Source organism: Doryrhamphus excisus, linkage group LG11 (assembly GCF_037039965.1).
Source record: "Doryrhamphus excisus strain RoL-2023G ecotype Guam linkage group LG11, RoL_Dexc_Guam_v1.1, whole genome shotgun sequence".
Classification (NCBI taxonomy): Eukaryota; Metazoa; Chordata; class Actinopteri; order Syngnathiformes; family Syngnathidae; genus Doryrhamphus; species Doryrhamphus excisus.
The window spans coordinates 10,224,523-10,245,799 of NC_136367.1; the positions used below are offsets into that span (position 1 = coordinate 10,224,523).

At 42.8% G+C, this 21,277-nt stretch overlaps 1 protein-coding gene across 1 annotated transcript; it reads left to right on the forward strand.

Annotated features, from left to right (window-relative positions):
- The first annotated feature begins 18,304 nt into the window (after positions 1-18,304).
- Positions 18,305-20,906, forward strand: LOC131137331 (LHFPL tetraspan subfamily member 5 protein-like). The gene is made up of 3 exons (XM_078794728.1): positions 18,305-19,136; positions 19,769-20,005; positions 20,681-20,906. The coding sequence occupies exons 1-3, from the start codon at positions 18,722-18,724 to the stop codon at positions 20,689-20,691; spliced, it is 663 nt and encodes a 220-aa protein (XP_078650854.1). The 5' UTR covers positions 18,305-18,721; the 3' UTR covers positions 20,692-20,906.
- The last annotated feature ends 371 nt before the right edge of the window (positions 20,907-21,277 follow it).

Genomic DNA, 21,277 nt, shown 5'->3' on the forward strand with positions numbered 1-21,277 from the left:
GGGAGGTTATAGGACAACCTTGGCACTTTCTAAACTAGAGGCTTTCTTGCTAGGTGCTAGTATAATGACTGTTAGCATGTTAGCGTTTAAGCTAATTTACTCATGTCTAAAGGCAAATACACACATGGCATGATGCAGGAAGGTTATAGGACAACCTCGGCAGTTTCTGACCTTGAAGCCCTCTTGCTAGGTGCTAGCATGGTAGCCGTTAGCATGTTAGCATTTAAGCTAATTTACTCATGTCTAAAGGATAATACACATATGGCATGGTGTAGGGAGGTTATAGGACAACCTTGGCACTTTCTAACCTCGAGGCTCTCTTGCTAGGAGCTAGCATGACTGTTAGCATGTTAGCATTTAAGCTAATTTACTCATGTCTAAAGCCAAATGCACACATTGTATGATGTAGGGAGGTTATAGGACAACCATGGTACGTTCTAAACTTGAGGCCCTCTTGCTAGGTGCTAGCATGATGACTGTTAGCATGTTAGCATTTAAGCTAAATTACTCATGTTTAAAGGCAAATACACCCATGGCATGATGCAGGGAGGTTATAGGACAACCATGGCACTTTCTAAACTTGGGAATTTCTTGCTAGGTGCTAGCATGTTAGCCGTTAGCATGTCAGCATTTTAGCTAATTTACTCATGTCTAAAGGCAAATACACACATGGCATGATGTAGGGAGGTTATAGGACAACCTTGGCACTTTCCAAACTTGAGGCCCTCTTGCTAGGTGCTAGCATGACGACTGTTAGCATGTTAGCATTTAAGCTAATTTACTCATGTTTAAAGGCAAATACACCCATGGCATGATGCAGGGAGGTTATAGGACAACCTTGGCACTTTCTAAAGTTGAGGCTCTCTTGCTAGGTGCTAGCATGGTAGCCGTTAGCATGTTAGCATTTAAGCTAATTTACTCATGTCTAAAGGCATATACACACATGGCATGATGTAGGGAGGTTATAGGACAACCTTGGCACTTTCTAAAGTTGAGGCTCTCTTGCTAGGTGCTAGCATGATGACTGTTCCCATGTTAGCATTTAAGCTAATTTACTCACGTTTAAAGGCAAATACACACATGGCATGATGTAGGGAGGTTATAGGACAACCTTGGCACTTTCTAAACTTGAGGCTCTCTTGCTAGGTGCTAGCATGGTAGCCGTTAGCATGTTAACATTTAAGCTAATTTACTCATGTATAAAAGGCAAATACACACATGGCATGATGTAGGGAGGTTATAGGACAACCTTGGCACTTTCCAAACTTGAGGCTCTCTTGCTAGGTGCTAGCATGACGACTGTTAGCATGTTAGCATTTAAGCTAATTTACTCACATTTAAAGGCAAATACACACATGGCATGATGTAGGGAGGTTATAGGACAACCTTGGCAGTTTCTAAACTTGAGGCCCTCTTGCTAGGTGCTAGCATGATGACTGTTAGCATGTTAACATTTAAGCTTATTTACTCATGTCTAAAGGCAAATACACCCATGGCATGATGCAGGGAGGTTATAGGACAACCTTGGCACTTTCTAAAGTTGAGGCTCTCTTGCTAGGTGCTAGCATGGTACCTGTTAGCATGTTAGCATTTAAGCTAATTTACTCATGTCTAAAGGCAAATACACACATGGCATGATGTCGGGAGGTTATAGGACAACCTTGGCACTTTCTAAACTTGAGGCTCTCTTGCTAGGTGCTAGCATGATAACTGTTAGCATGTTAGCATTTAAGCTAATTTACTCACATTTAAAGGCAAATACACACATGGCATGATATAGGGAGGTTATAGGACAACCTTTGTAGTTTCTAAACTTGAGGCCATCTTGCTAGGTGCTAGCAGTGTAGCCGTTAGCATGTTAGCATTTAAGCTATTTTACTCATGTCGAAAGGCAAATACACACATGGAATGATGTCGGGAGGTTATAGGACAACCTTGGCACTTTCTAAACTTGAGGCTCTCTTGCTAGGTGCTAGCATGATAACTGTTAGCATGTTAGCATTTAAGCTAATTTACTCATGTTTAAAGGCAAATACACACATGGCATGATATAAGGAGGTTATAGGTCAACCTTGGCACTTTCTTAACTTGAAACCCTCTTGCTAGGTGCTAGCATGGTAGCCGTTAGCATGTTAGCATTTAAGCTAATTTACTCATGTCTAAAGGCAAATACACACATGGCATGATGTAGGTAGGTTATAGGACAACCTTGGCACTTTCTAAACTTGGGACTCTCTTGCTAGGTGCTAGCATGATGACTGTTAGCATGTTAGCATTTAAGCTAATTTGCTTATGTTTAAAGGGAAATACACACATGCATGATGCAGGGACGTTATAGGACAACCTTGGCAGTTTCTAAACTTGAGGCTGTCTTGCTAGGTGCTAGCATGTTAGCCGTTAGCATGTTAGCATTTAAGCTAATTTACTCATGTCTAAAGGCAAATACACACATGGCATGATGTAGGGAGGTTATAGGACAATCTTGGCACTTTCTAAACTTGGGACTCTCTTGCTAGGTGCTAGCATGATGACTGTTAGCATGTTAGCATTTAAGCTAATTTGCTCATGTTTAAAGGCAAATACACACATGCATGATGCAGGGACGTCATAGGACATCCTTGGCAGTTTCTAAACTTGAGGCTGTCTTGCTAGGTGCTAGCATGTTAGCCGTTAGCATGTTAGCATTTAAGCTAATTTACTCATGTCTAAAGGCAAATACACACACGGCATGATGTAGGGAGTTTATCGGACAACCTTGGCACTTTCTAAACTTGAGGCCCTCTTGCTAGGTGCTAGCATGATGACTGTTAGCATGTTAGCATTTAAGCTAATTTACTCAATTCTAAAGGCAAATACACACACGGCATGATGTAGGGAGGTTATAGGACAACCTTGGCACTTTCTCAACTTGAGGCTGTCTTGCTAGGTGCTAGCATGGTAGTCGTTAGCATGTTAGCATTTAAGCTAATTTACTCATGTCTAAAGGCAAATACACACACGGCATGATGTAGGGAGTTTATCGGACAACCTTGGCACTTTCTAAACTTGAGGCCCTCTTGCTAGGTGCTAGCATGATGACTGTTAGCATGTTAGCATTTAAGCTAATTTACTCAATTCTAAAGGCAAATACACACACGGCATGATGTAGGGAGGTTATAGGACAACCTTGGCACTTTCTCAACTTGAGGCTCTCTTGCTAGGTGCTAGCATGGTAGTCGTTAGCATGTTAGCATTTTAGCATTTTAGCTAATTTGCTCAAGTTTAAAGGCAAATACACACTTGGCATGATGCGGGGACACTATGGGACTGCATCAGCCTTTTCCGTACTTGAGGCTTTCTTGCTAGGTGCTAGCGCGGTAGCCGTTGGCACACCGGTCCCGAGGTTCACAGCGCAGGTGGCCAGTCCATCAAAATTTCCGCGGGAATTTTCTAGTTATGGACTGGCCCAGTAGTGAGCCAGCCCATATTGTTATTGCTGTTTAGTTATTATTATTCCGTATATCTTAATCTTCCCTTTTTTGTGCGCGTAATGCGGCCAAAACCGCAAGAAGGACCCCCACACATGTTACACCGCCGGAATCGTGGCGCTCGGGACTACAGCGGTATTTAGTTTTTGGAACATTTTGTGTAACCATGGCGACGCTATTAACCAAAACGTTCAAAAATGGGCCACTAGATTAGGTTTTCACCTGTTCTATTTTTAGAACAGCACAAGGCAGAGAAAAAAACGAGAATCTACACATTTTTCACAGCCTTGTAGCTCAGCCATACGGCCACGTAGAAACGTGATTAACAGCTCATTTTTGAGATAAACTTCTCTACTCTCTCTGTGGCTAATTAGTTTTATCGTAGGATGTTTAGTTTTCGCTCTATCTTCGTCAGAAGGAGGTGTGCGCTTCGCCAGCGTCTCCCACTCTGACTCCACTGTGGCAGGGGAGACGAAAAGAAAACTTTTTGGCTTTGCAAACAACTCCTCTTCCTGGCCACACCGTTTTAGCCAGCTCGATTTAATTTGGTGAAAACGTAGGAAATCTTGTCCCCTTTCCAAAAATGTCACTCTTATGTCTGAGAGATGTACGGATTGCCTTCTGGGCCCTCAGAAGCGAGAAGAGCGCCGGCATGTCTCCCATTCACTCCCATGTTAAAGACGCCGTCTTTTCTTTCTCCAAATCTTTAATTTTCTGTGTTTTCAACTCGTCATCCTGCGGTCATTTCTCAACCGATATGCAAAACGAGCAGATCTATGCAAAGCCCCGACCCTCGGGCCGCTCACGGTCGTCTCGTGGTGTCCATATCTCGAATCGTTTGGCCGTAAGAAGCTTCTGTTCGACATGAGCGATTCAGCCCTCTGTGCTCATTCACTGCCATGGCCACCACCTCCTCCTCCTCCTCACAGCCCCTCCCTTCAAAAACCCCCTTCTCTTGACATGTGGATTACAATGATTCCCTTCCCAGCTGATACCATACAGCTCATTTATTATGTAGATTTTAAAAGTTAGATTTTTCTAATTAAGCACAGTGACTCCAGGCACCTCAAAGACCAAAGTATCAAAATATCAACATTTTTATAGAATCCATGATACAGCAATGAGCTGTGTTATCATCATGTCAGGAATCGATAGTTCAGTATCGACCCGCATGTCAGGCACTCTCAGCTCTTTAGTCCTCCATGGCAATGCAAGTGATGCTTTCAATTGGAAAACATCACATGACATGTACAGACACCACAGCAGTGCCTGGCAACTTTCAAGACTTGATGCTATGTTGCTCGGCCCTCTTGCTAGGTGCTAGCATGGTAGCCGTTAGCATGTTAGCATTTAAGCTAATTTACTCATGTCTAAAGGCAAATACACAGATGGCATGATGTAGGGAGGTTATAGGACAACCTTGGCACTTTCTAAACTTGAGGCTCTCTTGCTAGGTGCTAGCATGACGACTGTTAGCATGTTAGCATTTAAGCTAATTTACTCAGATTTCAAGGCAAATACACACATGGCATGATGTAGGGAGGTTATAGGACATCCTTGGCACTTTCTAAACTTGAGGCCCTCTTGCTAGGTGCTAGCATGGTAGCCGTTAGCATGTTAGCATTTAAGCTAATTTACTTATGTCTAAAGGCAAATACACACATGGCATGATGTAGGGAGGTTATAGGACATCCTTGGCACTTTCCAAACTTGAGGCTCTCTTGCTAGGTGCTAGCATGACGACTGTTAGCATGTTAGCATTTAAGCTAATTTACTCACGTTTAAAGGCAAATACACCCATGGCATGATGCAGGGAGGTTATAGGACAACCTTGGCACTTTCTAAAGTTGAGGCTCTCTTGCTAGGTGCTAGCATGGAACCCGTTAGCATGTTAGCATTTAAGCTAATTTACTCATGTCTAAAGGATAATACACACATGGCATGTTGCGGGGAGGTTATAGGACAACCTTGGCACTTTCTAAAGTTGAGGCACTCTTGCTAGGTGCTAGCATGGTACCCGTTAGCATGTTAGCATTTAAGCTAATTTACTCATGTCTAAAGGATAATACACACATGGCATGTTGTGGGGAGGTTATAGGACAACCTTGGTACTTTCTAAACTTAAGGCCCTCTTGCTAGGTGCTAGCATGATGACTGTTAGCATTTTACCTAATTTACTCATGTCTAAAGGAAAATACACACATGGCATGATGTGGGGACACTGTAGGACTGCCCCAAACTTTTCAGGACCTGAGGCTGTTTTGCTACGTGTTAGCACGGTAGCCGTTATCATGTTAGCATTTTAGCATTTTAGCTAATTTACTCAAGTTTAAAGGCAAATACACACTTGGCATGATGTGGGGACACTATGGGACTGCATCAACCTTTTCCGTACTTGAGGCTTTCTTGCTAGGTGCTACGGCGGGCCCGAGGTTCACAGCACAGGTGGCCAGTCCATCAAAATTTCTGCGGGAATTTTCTAGCTATTATTATATCTTAATCTTCCGCTTTTTGCGCGCGTAATGCGGCCAAAACCACAAGAAGGACCCCCACACATGTTACACGGTCGGAATCGTGACGCTCGGGACGACAGCGGTATTTATTTTTTGGAACGTTTCGTGTAACCATGGCGACGCTATTAACCGAAACGTTCAAAAATGGGCCAGTAGATTAGGTACAGAATTCTATTTTTAGAACAGCCGCATTCCAGAGAAAACGAGAATTTACAGACTTTTTTCAGCCTTGTAGCTCAGCCATACGGCCACGTAGAAACGTGATTGATGGCTCGTTTTTTAGATAAACTTCTGAACTCTCTCTGTGGCGAAATGCTAATTGCTAGCATGTCAGCATGTTAGCATTTAAGCTAATTTACTCACATATAAAGGCAAATACACACATGGCATGATGCAGGGAGGTTATAGGACAACCTTGGCACTTTCTAAAGTTGAAGCTCTCTTGCTAGGTTCTAGCATGATGATTGTTAGCATGTTAGCATTCACGCTAATTTACTCACATTTAAAGGCAAATACACACATGGCATGATGTAGGGAGGTTATTGGACAACCTTGGCACTTTCTAAACTTGAGGCTCTCTTGCTAGGTGCTAGCATAATGATTGTTAGCATGTTAGCATTTCAGCTAATTTACTCACATTTAAAGGCAAATACACACATGACATGATGTAGGGAGGTTATAGGACAACCTTGGCACTTTCTAAACTTGAGGCTGACTTGCTAGGTGCTAGCATGATGACTGTTAGCATGTTAGCATTTAAGCTAATTTACTCATGTGTAAAGGCAAATACACACATGGCATGATGCAGGAAGGTTATAGGACAACCTTGGCAGTTTCTGAACTTGAGGGCCTCTTGCTAGGTGCTAGCATGGTAGCCGTTAGCATGTTAGCATTTAAGCTAATTTACTTATGTCTAAAGGCAAATACACACATGGCATGATGTAGGGAGGTTATAGGACAACCTTGGTACTTTGTAAACTTGAGGCCCTCTTGCTAGGTGCGAGCATGCTAATTGCTAGCATGTTAGCATTCATGCTAATTTACTCAAGTTTAAAGGCAAATACACACATGGCATAATGCAGGGAGGTTATAGGACAACCTTGGCACTTTCTAAACTTCAGGCCCTCTTTCTAGGTGCTAGCATGGTAGCCGTTATTATGTTAGCATTTAAGCTAATTTACTCATGTCTAAAGGCAAATACACACATGGCATGATGTAGGGAGGTTATAGGACAACCTTGGCACTTTCTAAACTTGGGACTCTCTTGCTAGGTGCTAGCATGGTACCCGTTAGCATGATAGCATTTAAGCTAATTTACTCATGTCTAAAGGCAAATACACACATGGCATGATGTAGGGAGGTTATAGGACAACCTTGGCACTTTTTCAACTTGATGCTCTCTTGCTAGGTGCTAGCATGATGGCTGTTAGCATGTTAGCATTTAAGCTAATTTACTCACGTTTAAAGGCAAATACACATATGGCATGATGTAGGGAGGTTATAGGACAACCATGGCAGTTTCTAAACTTGAGGCTCTCTTGCTAGGTGCTAGTATGGTAGTCGTTAGCATGTTAGCATTTTAGCATTTTAGCTAATTTGCTCAAGTTTAAAGGCAAATACACACTTGGCATGATGCGGGGACACTATGGGACTGCATCAGCCTTTTCCGTACTTGAGGCTTTCTTGCTAGGTGCTAGCGCGGTAGCCGTTGGCACACCGGGCCCGAGGTTCACAGCGCATGTGGCCAGTCCATCAAAATTTCCGCGGGAATTTTCTAGTTATGGACTGGCCCAGTAGCCAGCCCATAGACTGCTACTTGCAGTAGCAGTCTATGGGCTGGCTACTTATTGCTGTTTAGTTATTATTATTCCGTATATCTTAATCTTCCCTTTTTTGCGCGCGTAATGCGGCCAAAACCGCAAGAAGGACCCCCACACATGTTACACCGCCGGAATCGTGGCGCTCGGGACTACAGCGGTATTTAGTTTTTGGAACATTTTGTGTAACCATGGCGACGCTATTAACCGAAACGTTAAAAAATGGGCCACTAGATTAGGTATACCCTTTCTATTTTTAGAACAGCACATGGCAGAGAAAAACTGAGAATTTACAGACATTTCACAGCCTTGTAGCTCAGCCATACGGCCGCGCAGAAACGTGATTGATGGCTAATTTTTTAGATAAACTTCTGAACTCTCTGTGTGGCTAAATGCTAATTGCTAGCATGTTAGCATGTTAACAATTAAGCTAATTTACTCATGTCTAAAGGCAAATACACACATGACATGATGTGGGGAGGTTATAGGACAACCTTGGCACTTTCTAAACTTGAGGCTCTCTTGCTAGGTGCTAGCATGATGACTGTTAGCATGTTAGCATTTAAGCTAATTTACTCATGTCTAAAGGCAAATACACACATGGCATGATGTTGGGAGGTTATAGGACAACCTTGGCACTTTCTAAACTAGAGGCTTTCTTGCTAGGTGCTAGTATAATGACTGTTAGCATGTTAGCGTTTAAGCTAATTTACTCATGTCTAAAGGCAAATACACACATGGCATGATGCAGGAAGGTTATAGGACAACCTCGGCAGTTTCTGAACTTGAAGCCCTCTTGCTAGGTGCTAGCATGGTAGCCGTTAGCATGTTAGCATTTAAGCTAATTTACTCATGTCTAAAGGATAATACACACATGGCATGGTGTAGGGAGGTTATAGGACAACCTTGGCACTTTCTAACCTCGAGGCTCTCTTGCTAGGAGCTAGCATGACTGTTAGCATGTTAGCATTTAAGCTAATTTACTCATGTCTAAAGCCAAATGCACACATTGTATGATGTAGGGAGGTTATAGGACAACCATGGTACGTTCTAAACTTGAGGCCCTCTTGCTAGGTGCTAGCATGATGACTGTTAGCATGTTAGCATTTAAGCTAAATTACTCATGTTTAAAGGCAAATACACCCATGGCATGATGCAGGGAGGTTATAGGACAACCATGGCACTTTCTAAACTTGGGAATTTCTTGCTAGGTGCTAGCATGTTAGCCGTTAGCATGTCAGCATTTTAGCTAATTTACTCATGTCTAAAGGCAAATACACACATGGCATTATGTAGGGAGGTTATAGGACAACCTTGGCACTTTCCAAACTTGAGGCCCTCTTGCTAGGTGCTAGCATGACGACTGTTAGCATGTTAGCATTTAAGCTAATTTACTCATGTTTAAAGGCAAATACACCCATGGCATGATGCAGGGAGGTTATAGGACAACCTTGGCACTTTCTAAAGTTGAGGCTCTCTTGCTAGGTGCTAGCATGGTAGCCGTTAGCATGTTAGCATTTAAGCTAATTTACTCATGTCTAAAGGCATATACACACATGGCATGATGTAGGGAAGTTATAGGACAACCTTGGCACTTTCTAAAGTTGAGGCTCTCTTGCTAGGTGCTAGCATGATGACTGTTCCCATGTTAGCATTTAAGCTAATTTACTCACGTTTAAAGGCAAATACACACATGGCATGATGTAGGGAGGTTATAGGACAACCTTGGCACTTTCTAAACTTGAGGCTCTCTTGCTAGGTGCTAGCATGGTAGCCGTTAGCATGTTAACATTTAAGCTAATTTACTCATGTATAAAAGGCAAATACACACATGGCATGATATAGGGAGGTTATAGGACAACCTTGGCACTTTCCAAACTTGAGGCTCTCTTGCTAGGTGCTAGCATGACGACTGTTAGCATGTTAGCATTTAAGCTAATTTACTCACATTTAAAGGCAAATACACACATGGCATGATGTAGGGAGGTTATAGGACAACCTTGGCAGTTTCTAAACTTGAGGCCCTCTTGCTAGGTGCTAGCATGATGACTGTTAGCATGTTAACATTTAAGCTTATTTACTCATGTCTAAAGGCAAATACACCCATGGCATGATGCAGGGAGGTTATAGGACAACCTTGGCACTTTCTAAAGTTGAGGCTCTCTTGCTAGGTGCTAGCATGGTACCTGTTAGCATGTTAGCATTTAAGCTAATTTACTCATGTCTAAAGGCAAATACACACATGGCATGATGTCGGAAGGTTATAGGACAACCTTGGCACTTTCTAAACTTGAGGCTCTCTTGCTAGGTGCTAGCATGATAACTGTTAGCATGTTAGCATTTAAGCTAATTTACTCACATTTAAAGGCAAATACACACATGGCATGATATAGGGAGGTTATAGGACAACCTTTGTAGTTTCTAAACTTGAGGCCATCTTGCTAGGTGCTAGCAGTGTAGCCGTTAGCATGTTAGCATTTAAGCTATTTTACTCATGTCGAAAGGCAAATACACACATGGAATGATGTCGGGAGGTTATAGGACAACCTTGGCACTTTCTAAACTTGAGGCTCTCTTGCGAGGTGCTAGCATGATGACTGTTAGCATGTTAGCATTTAAGCTAATTTACTCATGTTTAAAGGCATATACACCCATGGCATGATGCAGGGAGGTTATAGGACAACCTTGTCAGATTCTAAACTTGAGGCCCTCTTGCTCGGTGCTAGCATGGTAGCTGTTAGCATTTTAGCATTTAAGCTATTTTACTCATGTCTAAAGGCAAATACACACTTGGAATGATGTCGGGAGGTTATAGGACAACCTTGGCAATTTCTAAACTTGAGGCTCTCTTGCTAGGTGCTAGCATGATAACTGTTAGCATGTTAGCATTTAAGCTAATTTACTCACGTTTAAAGGCAAATACACACATGGCATGATATAGGGAGGTTATATGACAACCTTGCCACTTTCTAAACTTGAAACCCTCTTGCTAGGTGCTAGCATGGTAGCCGTTAGCATGTTAGCATTTAAGCTAATTTACTCATGTCTAAAGGCAAATACACACATGGCATGATGTAGGGAGGTTATAGGACAACCTTGGCACTTTCTAAACTTGAGGCTCTCTTGCTAGGTGCTAGCATGACGACTGTTAGCATGTTAGCATTTAAGCTAATTTACTCAGATTTCAAGGCAAATACACACATGGCATGATGTAGGGAGGTTATAGGACATCCTTGGCACTTTCTAAACTTGAGGCCCTCTTGCTAGGTGCTAGCATGGTAGCCGTTAGCATGTTAGCATTTAAGCTAATTTACTCATGTCTAAAGGCAAATACACACATGGCATGATGTAGGGAGGTTATAGGACATCCTTGGCACTTTCCAAACTTGAGGCTCTCTTGCTAGGTCCTAGCCGTTAGCATGTTAGCATTTAAGCTAATTTACTCATGTCTAAAGGCAAATACAAACATGGCATGATGCAGGGAGGTTATAGGACAACCATGGGACTTTCTAAACTTGAGGCTCTCTTGCTAGGTGCTAGCATGGTAGCCGTTAGCATGTTAGCATTTAAGCTAATTTACTCATGTCTAAAGGCAAATACACACATGGCATGATGTAGGGAGGTTATAGGACAACCTTGGCACTTTCTAAACTTGAGGCTCTCTTGCTAGGTGCTAGCATGACGACTGTTAGCATGTTAGCATTTAAGCTAATTTACTCAGATTTCAAGGCAAATACACACATGGCATGATGTAGGGAGGTTATAGGACATCCTTGGCACTTTCCAAACTTGAGGCTCTCTTGCTAGGTGCTAGCATGACGACTGTTAGCATGTTAGCATTTAAGCTAATTTACTCACGTTTAAAGGCAAATACACCCATGGCATGATGCAGGGAGGTTATAGGACAACCTTGGCACTTTCTAAAGTTGAGGCTCTCTTGCTAGGTGCTAGCATGGAACCCGTTAGCATGTTAGCATTTAAGCTAATTTACTCATGTCTAAAGGATAATACACACATGGCATGTTGCGGGGAGGTTATAGGACAACCTTGGCACTTTCTAAAGTTGAGGCACTCTTGCTAGGTGCTAGCATGGTACCCGTTAGCATGTTAGCATTTAAGCTAATTTACTCATGTCTAAAGGATAATACACACATGGCATGTTGTGGGGAGGTTATAGGACAACCTTGGTACTTTCTAAACTTAAGGCCCTCTTGCTAGGTGCTAGCATGATGACTGTTAGCATTTTACCTAATTTACTCATGTCTAAAGGAAAATACACACATGGCATGATGTGGGGACACTGTAGGACTGCCCCAAACTTTTCAGGACCTGAGGCTGTTTTGCTACGTGTTAGCACGGTAGCCGTTATCATGTTAGCATTTTAGCATTTTAGCTAATTTACTCAAGTTTAAAGGCAAATACACACTTGGCATGATGTGGGGACACTATGGGACTGCATCAACCTTTTCCGTACTTGAGGCTTTCTTGCTAGGTGCTACGGCGGGCCTGAGGTTCACAGCACAGGTGGCCAGTCCATCAAAATTTCCGCGGGAATTTTCTAGTTATTATTATATCTTAATCTTCCGCTTTTTGCGCGCGTAATGCGGCCAAAACCGCAAGAAGGACCCCCACACATGTTACACCGCCGGAATCGTGACGCTCGGGACTACAGCGGTATTTATTTTTTGGAACGTTTCGTGTAACCATGGACGCTATTAACCGAAACGTTCAAAAATGGGCCAGTAGATTAGGTACAGAATTCTATTTTTAGAACAGCCGCATTCCAGAGAAAAGGGAATTTACAGACTTTTTTCAGCCTTGTAGCTCAGCCATACGGCCACGTAGAAACGTGATTGATGGCTCGTTTTTTAGATAAACTTCTGAAATCTCTCTGTGGCGAAATGCTAATTGCTAGCATGTTAGCATGTTAGCATTTAAGCTAATTTACTCACATCTAAAGGCAAATACACACATGGCTTGATGTAGGGAGGTTATAGGACACCCTTGGCAGTTTCTAAACTTGAGGCCCTCTTGCTAGGTGCTAGCATAATGATTGTTAGCATGTTAGCATTTAAGCTAATTTGCTTATGTTTAAAGGCAAATACACACATGCATGATGCAGGGACGTTATAGGACAACCTTGGCAGTTTCTAAACTTGAGGCTCTCTTGCTAGGTGCTAGCATAATGATTGTTAGCATGTTAGCATTTCAGCTAATTTACTCACATTTAAAGGCAAATACACACATGACATGATGTAGGGAGGTTATAGGACAACCTTGGCACTTTCTAAACTTGAGGCTGACTTGCTAGGTGCTAGCATGATGACTGTTAGCATGTTAGCATTTAAGCTAATTTACTCATGTGTAAAGGCAAATACACACATGGCATGATGCAGGAAGGTTATAGGACAACCTTGGCAGTTTCTGAACTTGAGGGCCTCTTGCTAGGTGCTAGCATGGTAGCCGTTAGCATGTTAGCATTTAAGCTAATTTACTTATGTCTAAAGGCAAATACACACATGGCATGATGTAGGGAGGTTATAGGACAACCTTGGTACTTTGTAAACTTGAGGCCCTCTTGCTAGGTGTGAGCATGCTAATTGCTAGCATGTTAGCATTCATGCTAATTTACTCAAGTTTAAAGGCAAATACACACATGGCATAATGCAGGGAGGTTATAGGACAACCTTGGCAGTTTCTAAACTTGAGGCTGTCTTGCTAGGTGCTAGCATGTTAGCCGTTAGCATGTTAGCATTTAAGCTAATTTACTCACATTTAAAGGCAAATACACACATGGCATGATGTAGGGAGGTTATAGGACAACCTTGGCACTTTTTAAACTTCAGGCTCTCTTGCTAGGTGCTAGCATGATACTGTTAGCATGTTACAATTTAAGCTAAATTGCTCATGTTTAAAGGCAAATACACACATGGCATGATGTAGGGAGGTTATAGGACAACCTTGGCACTTTCTAAAGTTGAGGCGCTCTTGCTAGGGGCTAGCATGATGACTGTTAGCATGTTAGCATTTAAGCTAATTTACTAACGTTTAAAGGCAAATACACACATGGCAGGATGTAGGGAGGTTATAGGACAACCTTGGCACTTTCTAAACTTGAGGGCCTCTTGCTAGGTGCTAGCATGATGACTGTTAGCAATTTAGCATTTAAGCTAATTTACTCTATTCTAAAGGCAAATACACGTGTAGGGAGGTTATAGGACAACCTTGGCACTTTTTAAACTTGAGGCTCTCTTGCTAGGTGCTAGCATGATAACTGTTAGCATGTTAGCATTTAAGCTAATTTACTCACATTTAAAGGTAAATACACACATGGCATGATGTAGGGAGGTTATAGGACAACCTTGGCAGTTTCTAAACTTGAGGCCCTCTTGCTAGGTTCTAGCATGGTAGCTGTTAGCATGTTAGCATTTAAGCTAATTTACTCATGTCTAAAGGCAAATACACACATGGCATGATGTAGGGAGGTTATAGGACAACCTTGGCACTTTCTAAACTTGGGACTCTCTTGCTAGGTGCTAGCATGATGACTGTTAGCATGTTAGCATTTAAGCTAATTTGCTCATGTTTAAAGGCAAATACACACATGCATGATGCAGGGACGTTATAGGACTCCTTGGCAGTTTCTAAACTTGAGTCTGTCTTTCTAGGTGCTAGCATGTTAGCTGTTAGCATGTTAGCATTTAAGCTAATTTACTCATTTCTAAAGGCAAATACACACATGGCATGATGTAGGGCGGTTATAGGACAACCTTGGCACTTTCTAAACTTAAGGCTCTCGTGCTAGGTGCTAGCCGTTAGCATGTTAGCATTTAAGGTAATTTACTCATGTCTACAGGCAAATAGACACATGGCATGATGTAGGGAGGTTATAGGACAACCTTGGCAGTTTCTAAACTTGAAACCCTCTTGCTAGGTACTAACATGGTAGCCGTTAGCATGTTAGCATTTAAGCTATTTTACTCATGTCTACAGGCAAATAGACACATGGCATGATGTAGGGAGGTTATAGGACAACCTTGGCACTTTCTAAACTTGAGGCACTCTTGCCAGGTGCCAGCATGGTAGCCGTTAGCATGTTAGCATTTAAGCTAATTTACTCATGTTTAAAGGCAACTACACACTCTTCATGATGTGGGGACACTGTGTGACTGCTTTAACACTTTTGGGACCTGAAGCTATCTTGCTACGTGCTATCATGGTCACCATTAGCATTTTAGCATTTAAGCTAATTTACTCATGTCTAAAGGCCAATACACACATGGCATGATAGAGAGAGGTTATCGGACAGCCTTCGCACTTTTTAAACATGAGGCTCTCTTGCTAGTGTAACCCAGCCAAAGCTATTGTTTATGTTAATTAGTATAAAAAAAAACAAAACTAAACAACAATGAAAGAGGTTTGTTTAAAAGTGTTAAAAGCCTTTAAAAGGTGTATTTGTATAAAACATAATCTGTATTTCATCATTAGTTTGAGGAGTTTTATTTTGTGTTGTTTTGTGTTAAAAAGCAGTGTTTTCTCTGTGTATTCTGTGACAGCATTTAAGGGGTTAACCCAGTGGGGACATAGTTGAGTGGAACACGAGCCCGGAGGAGAAGGAGGGAGGAAGAGGTAGCGACGTGGGGGGTGGCTAACGGAGGTGTGCGAACGAAAAGGGACAGAGGCAGTCTGTATTTTCTGGATAAGCAGCTTTTCAAAACTTGTGTGTTTGGGGTTTTTTAATGATTGTTTCCACGACAGTCAGTAGAAGAAGACCATCGGCACGTTAACGGAAGAAAAGAACCTCCACAAGGCGTTTCGGTATCGTTTATTGTGCAACAAGTTAGCGCATGCTAACAGCTCTGCAGGCGTAGTCTAGAGGCTGTTCGCAACAAGTGAGGCGAGTGTGCTAGACTAGTTTAACTTCTCCAGTTAGACCTTGAGTGGGGTAGTCTGTTCGTTTTCAACCAGAAGACACAAAGAGGACAACCCAGATAGAGCTAACGACCAAGGCTTCCCGGCTACCGTAGCTTTCTGACAACGAGGGATGCAAGACTGTGGCTGGACATAAACATCTGTGGATCTGCTGTGTTCCTGCACGTGAGTGACTGACATCGGAATATACAGAGACACGTTTCTTTTAATTTGCTTTCCAAGGAGTGAAGGGGCCGTATTGGTTTTGGGCCACAACGAACACTAGCAACGACCAGGCCTGCAACGTAAAGTGTGGGGTTAACAAGGTGTTTAGCTTTGCCGGCTTTGGGGGACAGTGTCTGAGTGTGAGTGTGTGAGTGGTGTGTTGTGGGCCCACCAAGTAGTATAGGTGTCTATTAGCTCAAGTAACTGTAAGACCGGTGTTATTCCAGGTTGTAACTAAGGATGACATGTTATGTTATATTTTGGTAAAAACTATGTTCTTTTTTGACATTTGATATATTGCACAGCTTTTGAATTAATTACTAAATAATTGATAATTATTTTTCGAAAAGTGGTGTTGTGTGAATTCATTTACTTACCTGTCTATTTCGTTTAGCACTAAGGATCTGCATACTTAAACAGTTAAAAGAAATTCAAAATAGTTAAAACTGAGTTGATCAGAATTAGATTAATTGATTTAAAAGAACCCAAAAGCCCTCTCCTCAGTCACATGACTACGAGGGGACGCTACATAAGATTAATTGATTTAAAAGAACCCAAAAGCCCTCTCCTCAGTCACATGACTACGAGGGGACGCTACACTAGGTCCTAGCATGGTAACGGTTAGCATGTTAGACTTTAGCTAATTTACTCTTGTCTAAAGTCAAATACATGGAACGATGTGGGGACACTATTGGACTGCCTGGACACTTTTGGGACTTGATGCTACATTGCTAGGTGCTAGCATGCTAGCCGTTAGCATGTTAGCATTTAAGCTAATTTACTCATGTTTAAAGGCAAATACACCCATGGCATGATGCAGGGAGGTTATAGGACAACCTTGGCACGTTCTAAACATGAGGCCCTCTTGCTAGGTGCTAGCATGATGACTGTTAGCATGTTAGCATTTTACCTAATTTATTCAAGTTTAAAGGCAAACACACACTTGGCATGATGTGGGGACACTATGGGACTGCATCAACCTTTTCCGTACTTGAGGCTTTCTTGCTAGGTGCTACCGCGGTAGCCGTTGGCACACCGGGCCCGAGGTTCACAGCACAGGTGGCCAGTCCATCAAAATTTCCGCGGGAATTTTCTAGTTTTTTTAATTAAAAGGCAAATATGTGAATAAACAGAAATAACTCAATTACGCTACAAAAGTCCAACCAACAACTACTTTTATTTTGCAATAAAGCTTTAGTCATCTAAACATTGCCATCAACCAGGAAAGCGTGGTTCGGTTCCCCACCCTGGTCAGCCAAAGGAGCATTTCTCAGGTAATGCCAGCATTTACCAACCAATGGATGCGACCCTAGTGAGGAAAAGCGGTATAGAAAATGGATAGGTGCTAGCAAAGCCATCTTTTACCATAATACCTTGGACACAGCCAGCAGGTCTGGTGGCATTGGGGAAAGTCGCTGCATTACCAAGAATGGTATTGCTATTTTATTTATTGATATTACATTTCCTCTGTGATATAAATCAATTTCAGGTTTACATACATATATCACAGCCCGGTCCTGATTGGATGTTAATAGATTCATCCAATGAGGCAGATTCAAAGGGAAAGTATGTTGTCCTGCTGGAAATGACAAAAGAACGATCATAATAATTGGATACATTATTATACGTTATATATTATTGGAGGTAAATAGGGTTGTCTTCTAAGAAGGGATATAGTACATCATTGGAGATAATTAGGGTTGTCTTCTAAGAAGGGTTATAGTACATCATTGGAGATAATTAGGGTTGTCTTCTAAGAAGGGTTATAGTACATCATTGGAGATAATTAGGGTTGTCTTCCAAGAAGGGTTATAGTACATCATTGGAGATAATTAGGGTTGTCTTCCAAGAAGGGTTACAGTACATTAGATGGTGAAACCTGTCATGACCAGTGGCTCTGCTGCCGCCTTTTGGCCTCTTTTTGAAGTGCGCCTCTGGCTGGCAGGAGGCAGTTCGTTCACTTGCTGCCATCCTACACATGGTCGCCAGATTGTACTACGTGCCTTCCTCGTCCTCCACTGCCTCCACTTCCTCGGCAACGTGTTAGCCCTTTGTGTCCTAGCGTTCTGGCCCCGTTGCCCTGCCTTCTCCTTGTTTGTGTTTCATCCCCCCGGATCCCCTGCATTGCAATGCATTGCAATACCCCCTGTACTGTATTGACCCACAACGTCCATACGCCCATGCTCTTCGTTAACCTCAGCCTTCTTTCTTTTGGCTTCCACCAGTGCTCCCAGCTCTCATTTTTCAGAATGATTGGCTGCATATCTGACTGAGCTGAGTATCGATCGACACCAGTGCAACCTACAAAAGCTCCTTGGAAGTCATTTTCAGTCGACGTGTGTCTTATGCTGTTTTAAAGGACTAAGACCTATTTTGGAAGGGAGCTCTGCAGCACAACAGTGAAAGGGAATGTGAGAACTCAACAAGTAAAACCACACCCCTTCCTCAGGCTATTATTATTCAACATATTCGGCATACATAAAAATATAACAAAAATCTATATTGTATAATTATTCTAAGAAAAAGTATTTATCATATTCTGGAAGAGGGACTGTAAAGTGTATCTGATTCACCACTGAGTTGTGGTGTTGATGGTGAAGAAATGTGAATGGAAGCCAGTTTAAGAGTGGTGTGCATACAATAGCCTTCCAGTGTGTGACGTGACAGTGCTGTCCACACTGTCCCAGTGCTGGGGACGCCCACACAGGTCGGTCGATGCAAAGCAGCGGTGACGGCCACAGGTGTCTGACACAGAAAGACTCGCAGGAAAGCGCCATTCATTTACTATATGAGAATGGATCTGCTCCCGGCCCAGGAAGCGGCCAAAATCTACCACACCAACTACGTGAGAAACTCCCGGGCCATAGGAGTCATGTGGGCTGTGTTCACCATCTGCTTCGTCATCATCACGGTGGTGGTCTTCATTCAGCCTTTCTGGATCGGGGACAGCGTCAACACCCCCCAGGCTGGATACTTCGGTCTCTTCCACTACTGCATCGGCAACGCCCTCACAACGGAGCTCATCTGCAGGGGAAGCCTGCTGGACTTCGGTTCCATCCCGTCTCCGGCCTTCCGCACGGCCATGTTCTTCGTGGGCACGTCCATGCTACTGATAGTGGGCACCATGGTATGTTTCAGCCTCTTCTTCTTCTGCAACGCCGGCAGTGTCTACAAGATCTGTGCCTGGATGCAGCTGGCCGCAGGTAAAGTTAAGGAAGTTCCGACTGGTAATGCTTGTAATAATGTTATAGTGGCTCTACTCTGGATATTACAACATTGGGGTAGCAATTGAAGTGATCATGGCATCGTATTTGAATCAGCAATCATGTCAGCGTGTAACACTCCTGTGTGTGAGAGGTGAATGTGACTCAACCTCTCGGGTTGCAGGTGTGGTTTGTATGTTGTTCTTCCCTGTGGACGCCAGCTAGCTAAGTCTCCAGTTTCCGTTTCTGACACCTCCACCATGGGGCTTTGGTTCCAGGTAACACGATAAGGTGTGGCTTAAACAAAATATCTGCACCTCCTCATACAACTGGGAGATGGCATGATGAAGAATTATAAAGTATAAGGAAACCACTTTTAGGAATGGCATGAACCTGTCACAGACCTCTCACTAAAAGGGTTATTGAACATGAAATAACTTCCATAACAGCACATCTTGCCAACATCATGGGTGAGATTCCTCGTCTGCAACCATAACTCCATGGGGGTGTTTTAGGTCTTATTCTGGAGCTGGGGCTCAAAAGTCCCGCCCTAGCATTTATCATCATCAGTGTTCACACGGGATAATTACTGCAACACAGTGCCTTCTCTTTCTTCCTCTTCTTCCCCGCAGGTGTTTTGATGGTGATGGGCTGTATGATCTACCCGGATGGCTGGGACGCCCCGGAGGTGAAGCAGATGTGTGGCCAGAGGACTGATAAGTACAGTCTCGGGGACTGCACGGTGCGCTGGGCCTACATCCTGGCCATCATCAGCATCCTGGATGCTCTACTCTTAGCCTTTCTGTCCTTCACTCTTGGTAACCGCCAGGACAAACTGCTGCCAGAAGACTTTGAGCTGGAAGGGGCAGGTAGGAGTCATTTTAACTGAAAGCACAAGTCAAATAATCCGCGTTAGTGCACTTTTAGAGAATGAAACAGACATGAAGCTCTTCCTTCTATTTTCTTCACCCATCCTCCCTAGTGAGGATAAGCGGCATAGAAAAAGGATGCATGGATCCTGGGTCATAGGTAGGCTGGAGTCTATCCCAGCTCTTCTGTCAGGGATGTCACATAGGTTCATTCATTAGATGTAGAGTAGGTTTATCCTTTCTCCCTACCACATTTTGGACTGCGGGGGGAAACGCGTACAACCAAGAGGGGAGAGCATAGGGGAAACATGTCCTCCACGCACAAGTCCAAGCTGACATTCAAACCCAGAGGCACAATTGTGACCTGCAGCCATGGTTATGTTGAGCTCACAAAAGGATCATGCTCTGCCTCACAATGTCGCAGGACATATTGGATTCATGTTTACCTCAGCGAACCACGCACAGGTACCCAAACCACCACGCTTCCACCACTCACTGGCTGCCAGCTGTCTACAGTAGATAAAGGCCATGTATTTTCAGTGGATACTGCTATACATGCAAGGCCTCCTCTAAAGTATGTCTAGTCCTTATAGAACGTTGGTGATTGATTGAATATTAAATCATAAGAAAAGGTCCTTGTCATATTTCTAATACAAACATCTTTTCATTTCACAGAAAACCCCTAAAGAGAACAAGCCTCAAGCAGCAGGACGTGGATGATGCTTCATAGAACATTCCATTGTTACCACCGAATATCCAAACAAAGTAATGTTAGGTTTTCCTTAAGCAGAATGCAAGCGTGCAATTTAAGATCCTTCACACGCAAAACTGACAACAGCCTGGAAGCAAACTGGACACAGTGGCTTGTTCAGTATATCTATTTTATTGTAGAACGTGTTGACATTTCAATCACACGTCTACTACTTTTGGGCTACACTGACATGACCAGTTCTTCACTCTCCCAATAAAAGGGATATTACTGAAGAGTTGGCCACATACGTGTACTGGACAAGCAAGCGCTTGTACCCATTTGTTCAAACACAGCTACCCAGCTAAATACCTTAGCTAAATTTGTTAAAAACTGTACATAACTGGTGTACATACAAAGGCAGACTTGTTGGTACAAATATAGAGTTATTGTCACTTTCTCATTTCAATTGACTTATTTTGTGTTAACTCATTCAAATCCAGATTTTGTCTAAAGACTAAAGCAGTCAGGTCTTGATTTCACTTCAATTGAATTTTTCAGGTTTGGAAGCAGTGGACAATGTC

Excerpts from the sequence above, each read along its gene's own strand:
- LOC131137331 (XM_078794728.1), top strand. The coding sequence starts at position 18,722 with ATGAGAATGGATCTGCTCCCGGCCCAGGAAGCGGCCAAAATCTACCAC. Across the intron at positions 19,137-19,768 it reads CTGGATGCAGCTGGCCGCAG|GTGTTTTGATGGTGATGGGC; the intron begins GTAAAGTTAAGG and ends TCTTCCCCGCAG.